The sequence below is a fragment of the Haliotis cracherodii genome, unplaced genomic scaffold, assembly GCF_022045235.1.
Source record: "Haliotis cracherodii isolate W230 unplaced genomic scaffold, xgHalCrac1.p SCAF_11, whole genome shotgun sequence".
NCBI classification, from domain to species: domain Eukaryota; kingdom Metazoa; phylum Mollusca; class Gastropoda; order Lepetellida; family Haliotidae; genus Haliotis; species Haliotis cracherodii.
Genome location: NW_027266266.1, coordinates 36,818,568 through 36,839,457, shown reverse-complemented (window position 1 = coordinate 36,839,457; position 20,890 = coordinate 36,818,568). Strand labels below are relative to the sequence as shown.

Here is a 20,890-nt window from a genome sequence, read left to right as displayed (position 1 = left end):
ATCAGCCACAAACAAGTGTATGTGAGTGTGTGAGCTAGGATAGGAGTGTGAACTAGGGTGAGTGAGTGTGTGAGCTAGGATAAGTGAGTGTGAGCTAGGGTGAGTGAGTGTGTGAGCTAGGATAAGTGAGTGTGAGCTAGGGTGAGTGAGTGTGTGAGCTAGGATAAGTGAGTGTGAGCTAGGGTGAGTGAGCTAGGATGAGTGAGTGTGAGCTAGGATAAGTGAGTGTGTCAGCTAGGATGAGTGAGTGAGTGAGTTGGGTTTAACGCCGCTTTTAACAGTATTCCAGTTATATCACGGCGTGTCAGCTTAATGTGGGAGGAAAGCCCGAAGTGATGCAGGTCTAAGACGTTTACCACTTCGGTGAAACCCACGAGCACGGGTATGGTGCTGACAAACCTAGAAACATAATTGGGGCGAACCGGGATTCGAACCCACAATCATAGGTTTCTGGCGTGCCCAAGGGACGCAACTCTGCACAGCGAATCGCGGCGCCTTAGACGACTGGGCCACCCGTGCCCCCTTAGCTAGGATGAGTGAGTGTGTGAGCAAGGATGAGCGATTGTTTGAATGAGCTAGGATGAGAGTGTTTGAGCTAGGATGAGTGAGTGTATGAGCTAGGATGAGTGAGTGTTTGAGCTAGGATGAGCGAGTGTATGAGCTAGGATGAGTGAGTGTGTGAGCTAGGATGAGTGATGGAGTGAGTACATTTAACAGCAATTTTGCACAAAATTCTTTTTGCTAGGCTTACATTTTTTATTTGTGGGATTACTAAACATTTTGGCCTAAAATTCAACTCGGGTGACTTAATTAATTTTCTCTAAATTTCAAAGTGCTACTAATCAAAAATCTTTTCTTTTCTTTTTTTAAATGAAAAAAAGAAAGAAAAGTTTTCCCATTTTATACAAATAGCAGCGACAAAAACAAATCTCTTGGTTTCTTTTCATTTCACGTCATCTTACAACAGAATCATCAAAAATGTTTATGTCAAAGTCATTTTTTTTTCTAAATTCATTTTATGGGGAGCTGATTGGTCGGTCTTGTGTATATGTCGGTCTTATATATGTATATATACCTTATTTTAGATGGGATCATGTACATATTGAAAGTAAACAAAAGTTGCATCAGCTAAAGAATCATTTTGTTACTGGACAAGAAATAAGTACGGTAATGCAGACCAAAACAATGATATGTGTGGCCATCAAAACAGTTCAAATTTTCAATTTATTTTCTGATCCAAGCAATAAATAAAGGTTGCTCTCCACTTCATCATGTCTTAAATATATTACAAGAAATAAGCAAGTATTATAGCACAGCCAGCATCTGGTATGCAGTACTGGGCACCCCGGACACAGGGCTTCACTCCGGGCCAGTACTTCCACAACACATACATATCCATCAGCATATTTGTTCCTAGTTCTCATCCGTTAGAATAGATATGATGACCATTATCAAGGTATCAGTGTACAATGCTGCACTACAAGCAACTATTTGGGTGACAACACGATTTTATTTGCCTTGAATACATTGCAATGAATCTGCACTACTACTCCAGCATGTTAGTTGGACTGTCTAGTAAATAACAGTGTCCAGTTTACCAGTAATTACCAGTTTTTTACCTGAAAAATTAGGCTTGGACTGGTAATTCAGGTGACTGCCAGTCCCTCTGGGCCGGCAAATAAAATACCTTATAAATCTTTGTTGTTGAACAAAACATTGGCAATATTCTTGTAAATTCATTTTTCTAACAAAGTCAGGGTTCCCCCTTGTCTATTTTTATTGCAAGGAAATAACATTTTGCTTTGCTTTGAGGTTAAATATCCATTTGTAGTGACTTCGTCTCGTAATATTAAAAAAAGGAGAAAATTGTGACTGAAGTTAGTGGGAATGATGTATAGATCTAATTAAGTTACTTCAAGGTTACGTCTTTGCACTGAACATGATGTTGAAAGAATGAAAACCATGTAAGTTTCATACGGTTTTTTTAATTTGCTAAAAGTTGGGACTGGCAAAAAATAGTGGGGGGACTGGTAATTATTAGAACTGGCAGTTTCAAAAGCCAGTGGGAACACTGAAATAATCAATTCTACTAAATAATAATTAGAAGCTTGTAACAAAAATCCACAAATTACTTTCGGGGAGATTACTCAGTAACAAACACATCCAATTGGAGTCATGGGAAGCTAACTGCTTCATTTAAACTGAAGAAAACAAAAAACAATTAGTTAATTTTCGAAAACTGATGCAGGTGTGTGACAATGAATCAATTTTTATGTATTTTTTCTTTTAAGATACTGTAATTCACACTAAACCTTTACATAAAGCCATTAATTTATCAAACAGCTAAGACTATTTTCATTCCAAAAATATGTGAACAGATACAAAACAACAGACTAGAAATAACACATCTAACAACATTTCAAGATTGTGCAGGCAATAATTTCCTTAAAAATAATGTATTATTTAATTCAAAACAGTGTTATGAACAAAAACATTTTGCCCCATGTTAAAAATATTTGCTAATTTAAGAGCAAGTTGTCATGCATCCCCCACAAAAGGCCCCTGAACAAAGCCAGCCAGACAAACAATGCACACGCCAATAACGCGGATGTGGGTATGAATTAATAACGACTCCCTCTGCTTGGTGGCCTCACCGTGAACTCAATCTGGATGCACTGATAACAGACCTCCCTTCATCTGGGCGAGAAGACACGGATGGTTTTGCCGTGATAACAACAATATTGTCATTATTCTCACCATCATGACCACAATATCACAGGGAGGAGACAAAGCTCCTTGCACTGTTTCAGCATGTCAAGAGTAAGACTGTGTATTGCATACAATGTCAGTCTGTTAGATATAGAAGCTATTGTCTTATAAGGATTTCTGCAACTACAAGGAATTACGTAGGCCTGAAGGCGATAATAAGCATCTCACATAGCGAAGACAGACTTCAGTTATATTTCTGCAATTGCAGTTGTTACAATTAGTAAAGACAACAACAACTGTATTTCTGAAGAATTGTATGGTGTAAAAGATAATGTTAGGGTCTAAACAATGAACCTAAACTACTCATAAAAAAATTAAAACTATTGAACAAGATTTTGTTTGAATAATATGAATATTATCCTGAAACAATCAAGAAATAAAACACATATCTTATGCTTATGTTTCTTATTAATCACATTTTATGATATACACAGAATCTGTGCCTTTGCTTAGAAAAGTAACAAACTTATATTAGATGAAGCACATTTTGTTCCTATGAAAGGAAATTCAATGACATGTTACTTAATAAATGACAAAGTTAGATAGATCAAAATATCCTCCATTTAACAAAGAACATTAGGAAGGATTAGAAATGATTAGCCATAATTCAACTTGAAAGAAATTGTGATCTTCTCGAATTCATCATTTAAATGGGAGGGGAGTGATGTCAAAATATTGATAAAGCTGGCCTATTACTCAGAGGCATCTCAGGAGACGACCCACTGCCGTCGCGGCAGTGACGCCAACTCGGATGTACTCTTTAGAATCTGCACAGCATCTTGTAATACTGGCTACAGGAAGACGGTGGCCCTTCCCTCCAAGCACTGTCTCATCCACAGCGGTCTCCCTGTAACCCCTGACATGTTTGGCCTGGTTACCATGGAAACCACAAACTAATTGATTTACTTTCACAGAGTGGTAATATGCATTCATTGATCTGTGGTCGTGAGAAAGCGGCCCTTGCCTTCGTCTCTCCAGATTTCCGCGGATGTCCTCACAGAAGACGGCATAGGCCATTCCCCACCATGGTGCCCCGAGTAGCACTAATTGTTTTCAGCTTTCGTTTTTGAAAATATTGACGTTCTGTACATCATTAAAGACACCCTTTGTTCAGGCCGAAGGCCCTGAAGCCCTTTACTTATCACTGCCATGTTCAAAGCTTAGAAATATAATTCCTGACCACAATGCAAACATAGGTGGAAGCCACTCTCCATGATTGTTGTACAAGACGGTGCCTCTACGTAAACACTGTCACGGACCTGAGATTATAAGAAATTAATTCTGGAAGACTTTGGGAACAATACAAATCAATAACGTATGCTAACACTTGCAGCCATATTTCTTGATTGAAGTTGTCTACCGCAGCGCAGATAATGGTTAAATAGCTACATGAATATTGACGAGGATAGAGAAGCGTCAACTGCCTGAACTAGCATCATTGAATAACTGTGTCATTATAGAAGCTAGAGAGATAAATATAGAATAGATATTTTTGATTGGACAAAATGTCAAATTGGAACTCTTTCACTTGACTGCATCACTGAACACTCATAATAACTCAGTGTAATGTGCAATATCATCAGTAAATACAAACCCACAGGAAACAGTGCACAGGTAATATGTCCAATACGGTTTTGTGGACTTGAGCCATGCAAGTGTCTTATTTATATGACTATGTCAGAGGCTACGGTCAAAGAAATGCGCATGACATTTTTTTCAAAGCTGTTTTGCTAAAACCAAATGTCCATGATTCAGCTCAGTTAGGTTCCACAATCAATACTACAGATATTATATTACATCTCTTTGTTAATTACTGCCCATTTCTATAGTATGTCCAGGTCAAGTTTACAACAATATTCTCTGTGTATTACAAGTCTCTAATATGAAACCTAATGACACATTATACCTTATATACCATTCTACTTGAATCTGATGGTATATAATGTTTCAATCAATGACCTGTCATCAGAGAAAGGTTAATGGAGAAGGCCAGATTACTGGTACTTCTCAGTATCTGCCCACAATCCATCTAGTCAGAGCCACATACATCCACGTTTATTAGCCCTACCATGTATTTTGGCAACATATCAAGTACACTTTATAATCTTCACACATGGATTAGCCTTAACTCTGCCGTCTAGTCCTTGGAATGAGTGAGACTTTACGAATAGTGAGGACAAAATATTTCTGCTGATTTTTTTGTTTGAATATATGCAAAAATGATTTCTCCGAACTATTTCATATCAAATTCACATGAAATTGTTGAAATTGCAAGAATTCAAATGCTTTTCTTCAATAATAACAATTTCTTTTGACAAGTACAACATTACAGATGATCCAGACAATATTGTGTGTCAGTACATGTATGTACGTATGTGTCTATCAGGCTGTGGTTACCATTCTCCACATTTGTTCATCTATTATAAGCTGGTCAGTGTGAAACTACTCCAGATTTCAAGCAGACGTGCTTCTTATAAGTCAACAAGGAACATGTATTCCATATTTAAGTCAAAAAGCAGTATCATTTTCATTGGGGCTGCCATCTTGTTTTCACTTCTGATACATATAATGTACACATATAGGAGCCAAGAGACAGGTATATAGGTTCTAAAGATATTAATCCAATCAAAGCTGTAGAATCGTGCTGTAAATCGACACCCCACATTTGACAGGACAAATGATAATGAATAATGAATGGACGAGATATCCACCGCTGCATCCATTAGTGGCATTATGTTTCAACAATGTATCAGTGCATCTCAAATTTTACAGCTGACAATATGATGCATCTGTTTTCAAAAGTAATATATACACAGTTTTGACAACCTGACGTGATAATTACTCTGACCAGCATTACCTTACCACCTGTCACGAAATAAACTCCTAAATCTAACAGCACAATATATTTCTCAATAGCAGTTAAGAACACTGATTTGTTCACATAGCCATAGTTAATCTGTCATAGCCTGTGCGCACTGCAACACAGCCTTCCACTTGTGGGTGTTCCTTTACTTCTTTTGAGTAGCATACAGTGAGAACGAGCCCAAATCAACCTGCCATCAGAGTTCAACCTAAGCTGGTTGACCTCTTGCTAGCCAGGAACACTTTACATAATTGTGCACATTAAATATCACGATATGTATTTAAGGGAAACCCAACCATTCTGATATGTATCTGTGAGCTAGGCAAATGAAGAAAGCCCTAATATCTGGTATGTATAAAGATCAAGGAGGTTAAGGGGGGTGGGGGCTAGATCCCTGTCAGGCTGCATGGAATAACTGCCTACCTGTTGTATGGGGCTCTGGGCCTGGAACAAGATGCGTCTAGAGAGAAGTTCTGCGAATATACAGCCGACCGACCATATATCCACGGCGGATGAGTAATGTTTGGCCCCCATAAGGATCTCCGGAGGTCGGTAGTACTGCGTCACCACTTCCTGGGTCATATGTACAGATTCCTCAGGCTCTTCGATGCGTGCAAGACCAAAGTCACAGATCTGTGGAGGAACAAACATTGCAGGTTAGGCCATAATAAAATTACTAGACTCTACTAAATGCCTCATTTTACATTCCCCCAAGTACACACAGGTGGATGAAATTGATCACATCTGTCAACACTTGATAGATTCAGTTGCCTAGGACAGTTTGAATAACAAAATAAATCCTGATAAATGTTCCAGTATCTCAGTTTCATATATGGGAATGAAAACCTTTGAAGAAATTGATTGTTGCCTGAACATATTCATGAATGGTTATTGCCTAAGAAACTCATCTGACATGATTGGTACAGCACAGTTGGCATCGTGCCAGTCACATGTCACTGGGGCCTGTAGTTGACCAAGTGTCATCAAACCAGTGGCCGATAGCATGAGCAACAAACCACTCAGTCAGGGTAAAAGGACACATAGTCAGTGAGGACACACATTGTTACACCCAACCCTACTTAAGCCGTCCACGACAGTGCAATCTGACCAGGAATTACAACAAGGGCAAATGTCACTGTACTGATTGTACCAAGATTCTAAGAATCTGGCATGATTAAAATACACTAACATTGGAAATCACATAACTACCACATTTGCCATAATAAGCGTAATAAGTACTTGGAAGAAGTTGGAGTTGTAGTTACTGCTCACCTTTAAACAACAATTACTATTTACAAGGAGGTTGCCGGGCTTGATGTCCCTGTGTAGAACCCGGGCGGAGTGGAGGTACTTGAGGCCTGCAACAGACAGACAGACAGACACAGTGAGTTGCAGTGGTTCACATCTGACCAGCAGATCTACTGATCCCTACTACTGACCACAACAATGTTACACATGACCGTTACTATATACAAGGAAACAGTATGCACTCTGCGACTTCCGGCACTCGTCCGCAGCCCCAGTCTTGGTCCATTTTGTTTGGTTTAACATGATCAGCTTATAAAAGGTCCATATGTCAACACCCATGAGTGAAATCAACAGCAACCTTTCCCCCAAAACAACAAACAAACATTAGACGTCCAGACTATCATTTGATGGTTCCACTGGACCTTTAAATCATTTACTAGACTGAAGCCAACAGACCAGCACTTGTGTAAAACTATGCATATTGCGCAGGGCCTTTATAAACAATTTGCCAGTTATTCCTGCACTGAAAGAAGATGACAGTTACACATACACTGTAAAATGAGCATATTCAGTTCCTTTCACGAGGCACTAATAGAATCAATACACCAATCACAGAAGAACTTCACGTTAATAACTCTTATCATGTTAACACTTATCAACCAAAGTAAGTCATTTCTGAAGCATGATTAAGAAAATGTCACAACGCTTCCATGGAAATTTGCCTATCTAAAATCTCAGTGTGCCTAACGTGGCTAATTCCACACAGAGTTACTTCCCTTTAGCCATTGTGAGCCCTCTCCCACTAGTGATGTCGCAACTACCGTACAGCACTCACAACCACTGTGAACTACTGGGAGTAAAAGACCTACATTTGGGAAAGCAAGACTCACCTCTGAGTATTTGGTAGAGAAAGACTTTGACGTGGTCGGCAGTGAGCGGCTGAGGTGACACGATGATCTTGTGTAGATCACTCTGTAGCAGCTCTGTTACCACATAGCTAGCAATGGTTAAGGAAACAACGTTCCTAGGACAAGGTGATGATTATCATATTTAGAAATCGGTGAATCAAAGATATTTTGTGGAATATCCTGACATGCTCATTGAATGGTACAATGTTTGGAAACACAATACTTTACTTTTGCAGAATAATCAATTGATGAACAACAGATAGTAGCTGATCAGGAATACTGGAGAATTAACGGTGGACAAACATTCTGAAACTTTAGCCACTTTTCCAAAGCCCAGGTCTAGTAAAATGTATTCCTGTCCAGGAGGATTAACTGACAAAAGGTAATATTTTTAGCCTACAATCTGAAACAGATTCTGCAGAACATATTCAGGCCAGTTCAACTCACAGTAATACTTTTCAGAACAGACTGAACAACTCTCATTGTGTCCATAATCTGAACGCTCTAAGTGCTAACTTCAGATCAGAATTAAAGATTTATAAAGTAAATTATAAAGACCAAACCAAACAAAAGATTTCTTTAGAGGATGTCTAAACTTTCTTAACCATGATAACCACTGTTCAATAAAACTACAAAATAGTTGAGTCACTTCATCTTTATACTTTTAAATAAAAAGAACTGTTTAAAGAATAAAGATAAAATAACATTAACATGGTTGCATGATAAAATGGAACCAATTTTGTAATGTCAGATGGCCATCAAAAACATAATTAAACAGTATCAGTAGCCATTACTTTTTTTTATTAAATCACTGTAAATAGCCATCAAAAACTTTTTTAAAATTGATATTTTTTTAACAAGATATGTGCACTGTAAACAAATCACCTTTCACAAATCCCATAATTATGTTGGTTTTGAATGAATCATAAAAGACCCATTACACCAATCAGTGTGTCAATATTCTTGTTGCCAGGCAACACTCAAACAAAACCATGATTGCAAGTCCTTGCACGTTTCTCGGTGTACATAACGAAGTTGACCTCAAATGTCTACCCAGAATGACTATTGTTATCCACAACAAATACATTTCTCAAAAGAAGTCAATAAAAAGCAAATGGATTGTTGTCAGGAAGATATTACTTTACTTCCCTGATCTGTGGTAAAGCATGAAGGGAAATGCTATTGGCCGACAACTTACAATGGTTACACACTATTGACCTGAGAAGGTCTTTGTACTGCAATGGACTTGACTTCCTTTGTTAACACAGTCTGGTCATGGTATACAGCTCATAGTTCACTCCACAGTCTCAGTAAGGAAACAAAAACATGACTAACAGCCATGAAAGGTTTCAAAAGCTGGACAATCCAACTTAACATTTTCCTCCGAGAAAAACTACCTTCCATGTTCTAAACATTTATGAACATGCTTAAAATGGTTTGAAATAAAGTAAACTTTATCAAATTATTTTGTGTAAAACACTAACTTAAACAAAAGCCATTTAGAAGCTACAATGTTTTGTAGTTCAGGGTATTTTTATTTCAATGTTTTTAAATCAACTCATCTTGTGAGAAATATCAAAATGTGCTGTTTTTTGTATGTTTTTCTATTGTTGTTAATTCATTCCAAATGCCTCAGTGATGTACAATATTTACACTATCAATGTATTGTTGAAAGAGTAATGTTACTCAGCACAACATGTCTCAGGTGTAAGATGCAAAGGAACCAACTTCTCAAACAGTAATCTTATTTTGAAATATCTTTAGGATCATATCAGTAGTTTACATTAGGACAAGTGGACATCCGAAATAATTGATTTGAAGATACAAATGAGAATATTAATAAGAAAAACACTTTGTAGTGTCTTCGAACAAAAATATACCACTGCCTTTTTCAGTGTTTACCAAGTGTAGAGAGTATCTGCACAGAGCTGAGCCTCTCATTGTTAATATTTGCCTAAACAGTCCCTCACCGACACATGATGTCACCGATATTTATAGCCTTCTCCGGGACAAAACATCCCAGGAGCCAACACCAGCCTCACACTTAGACTTGCTCTGCCTCACAATCTCATATCATATGGAATCCACGTACCGTTCCCTAAATACTTTTCAAAAATAATAATAAATGTATAATAACATTTAAAAACAACCAAACATCCACATGGTTAAAGAAAATGGTTTCAATGAAATAATATATAGTCACAGAGTTAATTAAATTTGGAATGAAGCCTGGCTCCAGTCTCCTTCCTTCCAGCTGATCGGAGTGAACTGCTAGCTATGTCAACAAAGACCCTGGTTGACTGGTCTAACAAAGCCAAGCCATTCCTACATGTCTTTCTCATTGTGTTAGGTTGCTTGTATCAGGGCACATCCAGAAAAAAATATGTTGTCTTAATTAAACATACAACTTTCTTTTTTCAACTTATATTGTATCTCTTGATAGAATAAGTACATGTTTCTTTACATCTTGAAGATAATTCCTTAAAATTTCTTATTTTATCAAATCTGATGAGATCTAAGAAACAGTAAGAAAATAGTCTTAAAAATAAAAATATCTGATTACATAACTTGTTAGCTTTTCATGAAGCAAATAAACATATTATTTTCATGTACTTTGAAGACAATGTTCTTTTAAAATTATTGACCAAAATATTATCCGATCTGTTGTAATTTATGAAACAGTAATAAAATGTCTACATGTAATCTGTGATGAAAATGATACACACACACACACACACACACACACTTATATATATATATATACACACACACACATACGTGTGTGTGTGCGTGTGCGTGCGTGCTGGCGCGCACAGTTGAATATATGTCAGTTGAATTCATGGTTTCATCAAAAACTAGACTATTCAGCTGCGAGTATATACAGCATGCCACATCCCAGTCACAGCTGTTCCTATCTGCACAACCAGTAAATCTAGTAAATCTAGTAACTCTAGTAATAACACTAATACCCCCAGTCACACACCTTGGGCTAGAATTGAAATTCAATTGTCTCCCTGATTCTGCCATATGGCACAATCCCTACTGTGAAGTGGACCAACCCATTGTTGTAAATGGGTGTGAACAGAAGTCACAGCTGTTTCAGAAACAAAGACCCAGATTCAAAAATGACTGCTTTGACATTTGTATGAAGACAGGGCTTGTGTAAGTGGGTCACAATATTCTTTCCACAAACAGCTTGTCAGTCACAATAATGTGGTGTGGCAGCAAGAAATAGGTACCTACCTGTACATAGAAAATATGTATTATGCAGGTGGAATAACCAGCTACATTTAAAGCAGAATAATTGTAGAAGGGCTTTATTTGTTTGAACTCAGGAAATATCGCAAGTTAGAACTAAACTTTAAGTAGACAGGAGCATTATAACAAAGTTCTTACTTTTTCAAAACATCTCACATGTAATGATCTAAAACTAGCGTAATAGTCATATGGATATGTTAGAACGGAACCACAATTATTAATAACAGATTCCATTTCTTCGAAACAGGGTGGTGGGGGAAGGATCGCAAATGATCACAGCAAATTCACAGTACCCAGTTGTATATGACTGAAAATGCATCCAAAGCAGGTTTTGATATAAATCTTAAAAACAAATCTAGATGATATATTCCTATACAACTTGGAAATTAGATCAACTGCAAAAAACACCTGAAATCTTTCCGTTGGTGCCAAGTTGCCTATCAAGATCTGAGGAGGAAGATCTGGCTGGCATGGTCTATTTTTGCTAACAAAGTGGCCTGAATCTTCAACTAACGACCAACATTTTCTTTGACTAAATAGGTGAGAAAAAACATGCTAATAAGATCCAATTGGGTCAGCACTTGACCCACAAATCATAGACATGGCAAACAGCCAAGCTATTGATGGTGAGTTACCACTGCAACCATTTTTATAACACTGTCTCTGATTGGACAGCTGTGAAGCAACAAAAGTTCTGATTGGTCATTGTGACAGTTATAGGTCATTGGCATCTACTGGTTATTTTGGTCAGTCAATATTGACCACAGGTTTACAGACTTGAGTCCTATTCATCTCAAACGGCTGTGGAACAAATTAATTCTGTATTTAGAAGAGAAGGACTTCCTTTGTCACAATCTCACACCTACAATGTAGACAAAGGTATTTCGAGATCCACTGTTCATTCTCTCGTAAACAGTCTATAGGTTTTGTATAATCCAATAGAGAAAGAGTATACACTGGTCACCTTTGTTGATTTGATTAGTTCAAAAGGTCAGCTTTCTCTGGATACCTGTGCTATTCATACAAATTCTCTTCTAACAAACCGACAACAATTTGCCTCGCCAACAGTAGACACCGCCAGTGGTTCGATCGTCCTCAGAACATCTGGAAGCACAAGTCTGTTCTCCCCAAGTCTGTTTAATGTGCCACATAAACCACCAGTCAAAATAAGTAGATACCCTCCCCTAGATTGAGTCATGGCACAAAATAACTCGTGTTCAAAGAAATTGTATTTAGTAGTACTGAAATAGTTGAGCCTTCAAATACAGCAGTAACACAGTTCTACCCTTAAAACCCATAGTAATTTCCTACCTTAACTCTATATTCTGTGACACTATTGGGAGTAAATGATTTGCTTTAACTGATCCTGTGAGTTGGTGCGTGAGTGAGTGTGTGGGTGATGTGAGTGTGTGAGTGAAATGGGTATATCTGGGGGTGTCAGCTTAATGCACGAGAAAATACCAAAATGACAAAAACAACATTTTACTGAAAACTAAACTGGTATAGTCTCAAGAGTGCATACACGACCTCTTAGACTACTGGGCCAATGCATTATCAGTCAATGTCAGTCTCGGTTTGAACATTAATAAAAAAAATAAGTACAAAAACAAAACAAAAAAGCCGAAAGTATTGACAGTAACACTTGTACACAACCCATCCCAAATATTTGCATAATTATTTTTTTCTTCCTCTACTCATCTATCCATAAATCTATTTCACACGACATACCCAAGTATATTTTTCAATATCAACCAATCAAACCTCAGACATCAGGAACATGGCTAGGTGCATTGTGTACTTGAATATGGACCAATCAGAACTGGGACAACTCAACTCCCTCTCACCCTGTGGAATATGGCAAGGTGCATTGTGTACCTGTCTCATCACAACTGGGGATAATCCATTCAAGTAATTAATTCAGGTGTAGCATACACGCATCCTGGCCTGCCTGCGACAAGCTGTCAATCAGTCAGCGCTGGCAGTGACCTCTGGTGACAGGTCAATCAAACAGTGAGGAGACAGATACAAATATGGGCAGTTTGTTGTGCACACATGAACCGATCGTCCCAAGGTTGTTCAAATCAAACCAGGAAGCCTAGTGCACCTACACGTCTTGAAAGAACGTCCAAAATTACAGAAAATATGGTAGATTGCATAAGGTGACAAAAACTGTTTGCAAAAAACGCCTGTGTGGGAATTTCACACCTTGTCCCTCCTCTTCATTATATAGAATCTGTGGCGAGAACGTCCACACAAACTGACCAGGGTGTACTGAGTGGGCCAAGACAGGGAAAACGTAGCTGAATAAGCTATTACAGTCAGGAATGTGTCTGGGCCAACACAGAGGCCCCTATTCACCCCTACAGGACAGGGAAAACGTAGCTGAATAAGCAATTACAGTCCATTGTGTATCTGGGCCAACACAGAGGCCCCTATTCACCCCTACAGGACAGGGAAAACGTAACTGAATAAGCAATTACAGTCAGGAATGTATCTGGGCCCACACAGAGGCCCCTATTCACCCCTACAAGACAGGGAAAATGTAACTGAATAAGCAATTACAGTCCATGGTGTATCTGGGCCCACACAGAGGCCCCTATTCACCCCTACAAGACAGGGAAAATGTAACTGAATAAGCAATTACAGTCCATGGTGTATCTGGGCCCACACAGAGGCCCCTATTCACCCCTACAGGACAGGGAAAATGTAACTGAATAAGCTATTACAGTCAGGAATGTATCTGGGCCCACACAGAGGCCCCTATTCACCCCTACAAGACAGGGAAAATGTAACTGAATAAGCTATTACAGTCCATGGTGTATCTGGGCCCACACAGAGGCCCCTTTTCACCCCTACAAGACAGGGAAAATGTAACTGAATAAGCAATTACAGTCAGGAATGTATCTGGGCCCACACAGAGGCCCCTATTCACCCCTACAAGACAGGGAAAACGTAGCTAAATAAGCTATTACAGTCAGGGGTGTATCTGGGCCCACATAGAGGCTCATATTCACCACAACATCTGCAACAAATGTCACTAGAAAGTCCAAAATTGGAATTAAAAATTCCTAGTTCTATACAGCTATAACTTATGTTATGGCTTTGTAGAGATCACTTCTGTTTCACAGTTAGCAGGACCAATCAATGGCAAGAGTCTTGAAAGCTACGTCTAACACTACTGCATAACATGCAATTTGAAAAAACCCAATGTTAACACACTCCTGAATTAAAGAACAAAACACTTTAAAAAAGAGTTGAATAAAATATTTTACTTTCCGTGTCCACTTAGTTTGAAATACTAAAAATAGCCCTGACATTGTACAGTTGGAAACCTAATGGTATACCGTTATAGACATTCTATTTTAACAATATTGACGCCTAGTTTCTAAGTAACAGCTGAACTCAGTAATCTAAAAATAATACACAACTGTGGTTCATTCTTATTGTAACAATCATCTAACATTTCAATTCAACTACTCTTCTGTAGCGCTTCTACTCCATATCTAGTTTCATTAACTTAGGAATTACAAATCTAACCAAAAAAAAACATCCTCACCATGCATACTTATGTCCAAGTAATAGAGAGATTTGATTGGTCAGTTTTACCCACTCCTAGAATGGTTATATATTAGTACAACAGCAATTCAAGAACCTGCCAATATGGTAACTCTCTACCTGATATATTTTCAGTCGGCGAGATTGATTTTTTTCTGCTACAAAAGTGGTATAGACAGGCTGAGTACCAATGACGCGGGTCCTACTAAAAATACATCCAGGTACGGTTGCAATAAACGTCATTCCTTACTGTTATAGGAAGTGCTTTGGATAGATCTCCTTATATTCAGTTATTAAAGCAACATGGAACAAGTTCACACATGATTTCATCTATAATATTCCATGCTCAAGTATTGGGGAGAAGGAAGTGCTGATGAGAGGGGCAGGATTGGACTTAAGCTGGTATTACTGTTACAATTTTAGGTCTTGTCATGTTTTTTCCCAAAAAGCAAATTAATATCTTGGTTGTTTCCACATTTTCAATTACGCTACAGACGAGGGGTGATATGTAGTTCTTGGGCTTCACATTACTCTAAAAATCCTTGTTTACATCTGACATCTGTTAAAACTCCAGCTATACCCCTGAAGCTGCATGACGTTTAACATGGACAGATTCAAACAGAATACCTGCTTCACACACTTGAATCACTGGTGAGATCATATTCAGCAACAACTTCATTTCCAGCTAATAAGTCATAGTAAATATTTCACTGACTCCTCAGTAGGGCCTACTCATTGAGGATAGGGATAACCAGCCACAACCATACAGCCTTCAACCTACCCACACAGAAACAGACAGCCTTCAACCTACTCACACAGAAACAGACAGCCTTCAACCTACCCACACAGAAACAGACAGCCTTCAACCTACCCACACAGAAACAGACAACCGTCGACCTACCCACACAGAAACAGACAGCCTTCGACCTACCCACACAGAAACAGACAACCGTCGACCTACCCACACAGAAACAGACAGCCTTCGACCTACCCATGCAGAAACAGACAACCTTCAACCTACCCACACAGAAACAGACAACCGTCGACCTACCCACACAGAAACAGACAGCCTTCAACCTACCCACACAGAAACAGACAGCCATCGACCTACCCACACAGAAACAGACAGCCTTCAACCTACCCACACAGAAACAGACAGCCTTCAACCTACCCACAAAGAAACAGACAGCCTTCAACCTACCCACACAGAAACAGACAGCCTTCAACCTACCCACAAAGAAACAGACAGCCTTCAACCTACCCACACAGAAACAGACAACCGTCGACCTACCCACACAGAAACAGACAACCGTCAACCTACCCACACAGAAACAGACAGCCTTCAACCTACCCACACAGAAACAGACAACCGTCAACCTACCCACACAGAAACAGACAACCGTCAACCTACCCACACAGAAACAGACAACCGTCGACCTACCCACACAGAAACAGACAACCGTCGACCTACCCACACAGAAACAGACAACCGTCGACCTACCCACACAGAAACAGACAACCGTCGACCTACCCATGCAGAAACAGACAACCGTCAACCTACCCACACAGAAACAGACAACCATCGACCTACCCACACTACAACAGACAACCATCGACCTACCCACACTACAACAGACAACCCGTTGACCTACCAACACATATTAAACAGACAACCGTTGACCTCCCACTTGAACAGAACTGAAGGAAAAGACAGAGTTTTCACTAGTTGCTTTACAAGACCACCAAAATATGAAATCACTTTTTCTTTTTCTTTCACAGCTAGGTATTACACTAAGAATATGTAAGTAATATTATTCCCAGCTGTCAGAGGAGCAATCACATCTGATGACTCCTCAAACTCCTTGTGAGTCTGCAAATGATGATACCGGATCAACACACCTTTGATGTTCTCCTTGACTTCCCCTGCAAATATGTCTGGGTGTAAACAAAGACAACATCTGCTGAAACTTTTGTCAAACCATAAACTAACAATACACTCAATATAATACAGAATGAAAAAATAATACTTTTAAGGCATCTCCATTTTGGAGGCCAAAGATTTGTATATTATATAAGAATGAAAGGCCTAAATGTCCAACACCTAAGTTGCTATTTGAAGCTGAAGTTTAAAGCATATGATATTCCCAACAGAACGCACATGCGCCTCCACCCTGACATATACATGTGCACCACCAACACAGCAGGCTGACATTCAACCAACCTCCAAACCTATTCCTGCTCTAAATGTTTAGACTGGGTAGGGCAGGTGAAAATACAGGTAGCATACCGTCAGTCACAAATATTCACAGGACCTGACAAATAAGCACTATTCTGTTACAAAATAGATCACATTTTGGGGGCTTATTTGTAGCAGTAACATGTTACATTTCTTATTTTGGGTTGACTGGTAACAAATGCTTGTACACTGACATTGCTGAATGTTTCCTCCAGAAACGAGAAATATTATACTCAAAAGGAAGCTTAAAATGCACATTTACAATAACGAATGTTGCATGATATGCCAGTAATGTGAGAAACATAAATAGTTCATGTCAATTCAAATCCAACATATCTACCATATTTCATGGAAAATATTCCTAAAAAATAATGTATGTCCCGAACATGTCAGCGGTAATCATCACCATACAAAGGATACATTTCTTGGAAGAAGTCTATGTGGGGTGGCTGAAGTATATCTAATGATGATAGGACCTGCAACAAAAAATAGTCCATGTTACTTGCAATACAGTCAAGTCTCATTACATCCGTTACAAACATCTTAACGTTCATCTTGTGGGGGTTCTCAGTTGGATTAGTCCCCAGTAAACTGAGGTTGTTTTACAGGACGGGGGTTGCTCCTAACATCAATCACTGGTTTGTCTGCACCAGACTTGATCCTATTCAGGCTGCTATCATATAGACGGAATCATGGAACATTGGAGGGACAGAGGATACATACAGAACACATACATTTAGGGGTCATGAATATTTATTGAAGATATTTTTTGTAGCGAAGACTGAGCACACAATTTCATAAAAATATCCTCCAAAGTATTCATGATCCCCACCTTTTTTTTGCTCAGTAAGCATATTTGTTTTTCATGTTTTGGGTCTAACAGCTTTGATTACCAAACTTAATATCCATAACATCCTTGGTCATTATAGGGAAGTCACTGATTAGTTCCAGTCTCAATCCCAACACTGCATCAGACAATCTACAGATACGGTCTTCTGAGAAGAGTACTGACCATATTCATGGGAAATGAAAGAAAGTGTTTAGGTGTGTGATGAATACATTTATCAGCAATGAAATTACATTTGTTCCTTTGGATCCCACGAGTTTTAAGGTGAAAGGGCATTCTACTATAGATAATTTACTTCTTCTGGGACTATATCTATGGGCTAATCTTCCGGCCAGGTGGAATCCTGCTCTGTGTTGAAACATAAGCCTCAAAGTAAACAGTCACTTCCACTGCTAAGGCGTGAGGCATTCTTCCCCTACAGTTGCCAGAGAGGGGGTAGAGATCTTATCACTTGACCTGGGGCCTACTCCCACAATTGTCGCAGTTTAAACAAAATAGACATGCTGACTAAGCACTTATTGTACACGGGACACATTTCAGAACATTGTTCCGGATTTCATAACCGTGTCAACTGGTTAAACCACAGAAAACTATTTTCATTCCCGATCTGAGCTCAATATTAGTTTTCCTTCAATGGAGCTATTTTTAGCATAACTTGACCTCTGTAATTCTATGTTCATAATTTTAGAATATCTTACTCTGATTTGTCTAGCTGAAATTATAATGAAGAACTATTTTAATTAATTCTGATATTTTACAAAAATTGTAATTGTTCATGTCAATAAAAAAATAATTTATAAAGATAAACATTTCAGGCAATTGGAAACATTGATCTTATCCACTACTCTTACAGGCAAACATGTATTGAGATAACCCTAGACATTTTTTAGAGCTTTATCCTTGTTTTAACATGTTTTTCTTAAACAATGTTGGCCAGCAGGAAAATAATGAAATCATCCAAATATAAGTTTCTGAGGGATGCTGACAGGATATCTCACTTTATCACAAATACATATTCTCAAACTGGAATTCATTTAAATTTATTTTACATTACAGCTGCTTGTCTGCACATACACTGAAACTGAAGTGCTTGTTCCCAATGGCAACCCATCATACTGACCAGATGACCACAAGTGTGACACATTGCTTATGTCCATAGAAGACAGGCCCATTGTACAAACATTTCCTCAACCCAAGGCCAATACATTGTCATGTGGTCTGTCCCTGGAGTCCCTGTCCACTGCCCTGGAGGGACTACAAAGAAGGGGAGGTCACCAGGTTCCACAAAAAATTGCATAAACACAGGTTTTTACACCCATTAAAGTGGTTCATACAGACAAATGTCAAGGAAAATATTATGATCTGTCTTAGTTGTCTGCATTTGGGTTATTCCAATTTCAAATCAAATGCCACTTGTGTGCAAGTGGTTTGTTTTATTCCAACCATTTCACAGCAGGGTACACCAAGAACTGGTTCATACGGAGTACCTGTATGGGGAAATATCAAACCCAGATCTTTGCCATGACAAAGCAACACTTTAACCTCATGCCTACAACCCCCAAAATACACTTGAAACCAATTTATTGTAAAGCCAGCTACTTGGAACTTATTTTGTTGCCTTAATTCACTCATCTTTTATTGGTAAACCTTTACTTGAAATTTGGGCACTTTTAAAGGAAATCCAATTGATTGCACGCCCTTTGTCTAGAAACCCCCAACAATACCCACAGTTGATGGCCAACACGTACATTCAAGCAGTAAGGACCCTGCACATTCTGATTAAAGTCCTAAAACTGTGATGACTTCAGCTTGAATATTTTTCCCAACAGTAGCAACGTGGACAGAGGGACATCAATGGACAGATTTAGCTGTGGGCCTGCTGGTTCAGCATTTACTATTGCTTGTATGGTTCCCTGGTCCGTACCTACCAGAACTTAGTTCAAGCCATCTCTCAAATCAAGATGGAAAGAGTGAGTGAGGAGGAGTATGGTGCTGGCTTGAGTGTTGATTTTTTCTATTAATAATATGATAAACATTTCATGTTGTCTGGGTATGATGTCACCAAGTCACTGAGCCTGATCACCCGTTCTGTTAAGTTGCCTAGTACGACAAGCATAGGAGCAAGAACCAACCAACTCTGGAACCTACTGGGGATACAACTCTGGCACCAACTCTGGCACCAACTGAGGAGTATGAAAGGGAATCACCATCTGGTTTAATGATGACAAAAAAAATGCTTCTCCTATTATGAGGTCACCTTTCCCTCAAGGAGTGATACAATTGATGACATTTTTTTAAACTGGAAGAAGTTGTGTGACTTACATTATCATGCCTGAAGTGGCAGAGCATCCGAAGTTCTCGGTACACCCGTTTACAGGAGATGAGGTTTTGGAAGACATTAGGCATCTTCTTGAGCGCCACCCGTTTGCCGTCACGAGGGTCTGTCACAGCCCTGAAAACACAAAAAACACACAAGTGATAACAGTCATACAACTAACTACACAGAAGAAGTGCTACAGGTATGGTTGTAACGGTACATTGGTTTAATGTAAATGAAGCGGGACTATGTATCAATACTGACACGTACAAACAAGGCCATCTTATAATATATCCTGAGAAAAGGACTGACTGAAGCTACATGTGTAATATCGCCATCTTACTAACCAGATATGTATCAAACTGTAACAAGATGTATTGTTGCAGGACTATTGATCATTAACTTATACACCTAGGCCCCAAAGCGATCTTGGTGCTGCAACTGTCGTACATCGATGGGACAGTATGGGAGTTTTTATTATCTTAGCGCTAAGATCAATTTGTGGAACTGTGCCCAGATCAGCAAGTTCTACACCACATGACACAACTCTACAGGACAGAATACTTGTACATCACTGAAGATGTATATTTGCCTCCTCTTGTGATGATGGGGAATTTGAAAGTGCCTTTTTGTTATTCATTGCCATTTGTTGATTTTCTGATTAGGAAAACATTATGTGTAAGAGATCAAACTGAAGATTATCTTTAACACTTTATTCATTAAGGGTGTCTTTTATGTGGTATTCACAAGTCTTGAAAAATTCAACACCATTCCAAATATTGACATATACTTAAAAAAATGAATATTCTATTGTTACACTATTCAAGCATTTCAAAGTTAAAATTAATTTTATCAGAAATACTTGGAAATGGTGAATTTATTCAATGGT

The 20,890-nt window shown here is 38.7% G+C and overlaps 1 protein-coding gene across 2 annotated transcripts in view; it reads right to left on the bottom strand.

Annotated features, from left to right (window-relative positions):
* LOC139456452 (serine/threonine-protein kinase NLK-like) overlaps positions 1-20,890 on the bottom strand; it is a 57,968-nt gene that overhangs the window by 7,049 nt on the left and 30,029 nt on the right. For both annotated transcript variants that reach the window (XM_071238172.1, XM_071238173.1), the window contains exons 2-6: positions 20,007-20,136; positions 17,258-17,313; positions 7,771-7,877; positions 6,905-6,990; positions 6,056-6,265 (exon numbers count right to left, since the gene is read on the bottom strand). In XM_071238172.1, the coding sequence (XP_071094273.1) occupies positions 6,056-6,265; positions 6,905-6,990; positions 7,771-7,877; positions 17,258-17,313; positions 20,007-20,136 (589 nt within the window). The remainder of the gene's footprint in view (positions 1-6,055; positions 6,266-6,904; positions 6,991-7,770; positions 7,878-17,257; positions 17,314-20,006; positions 20,137-20,890) is intronic.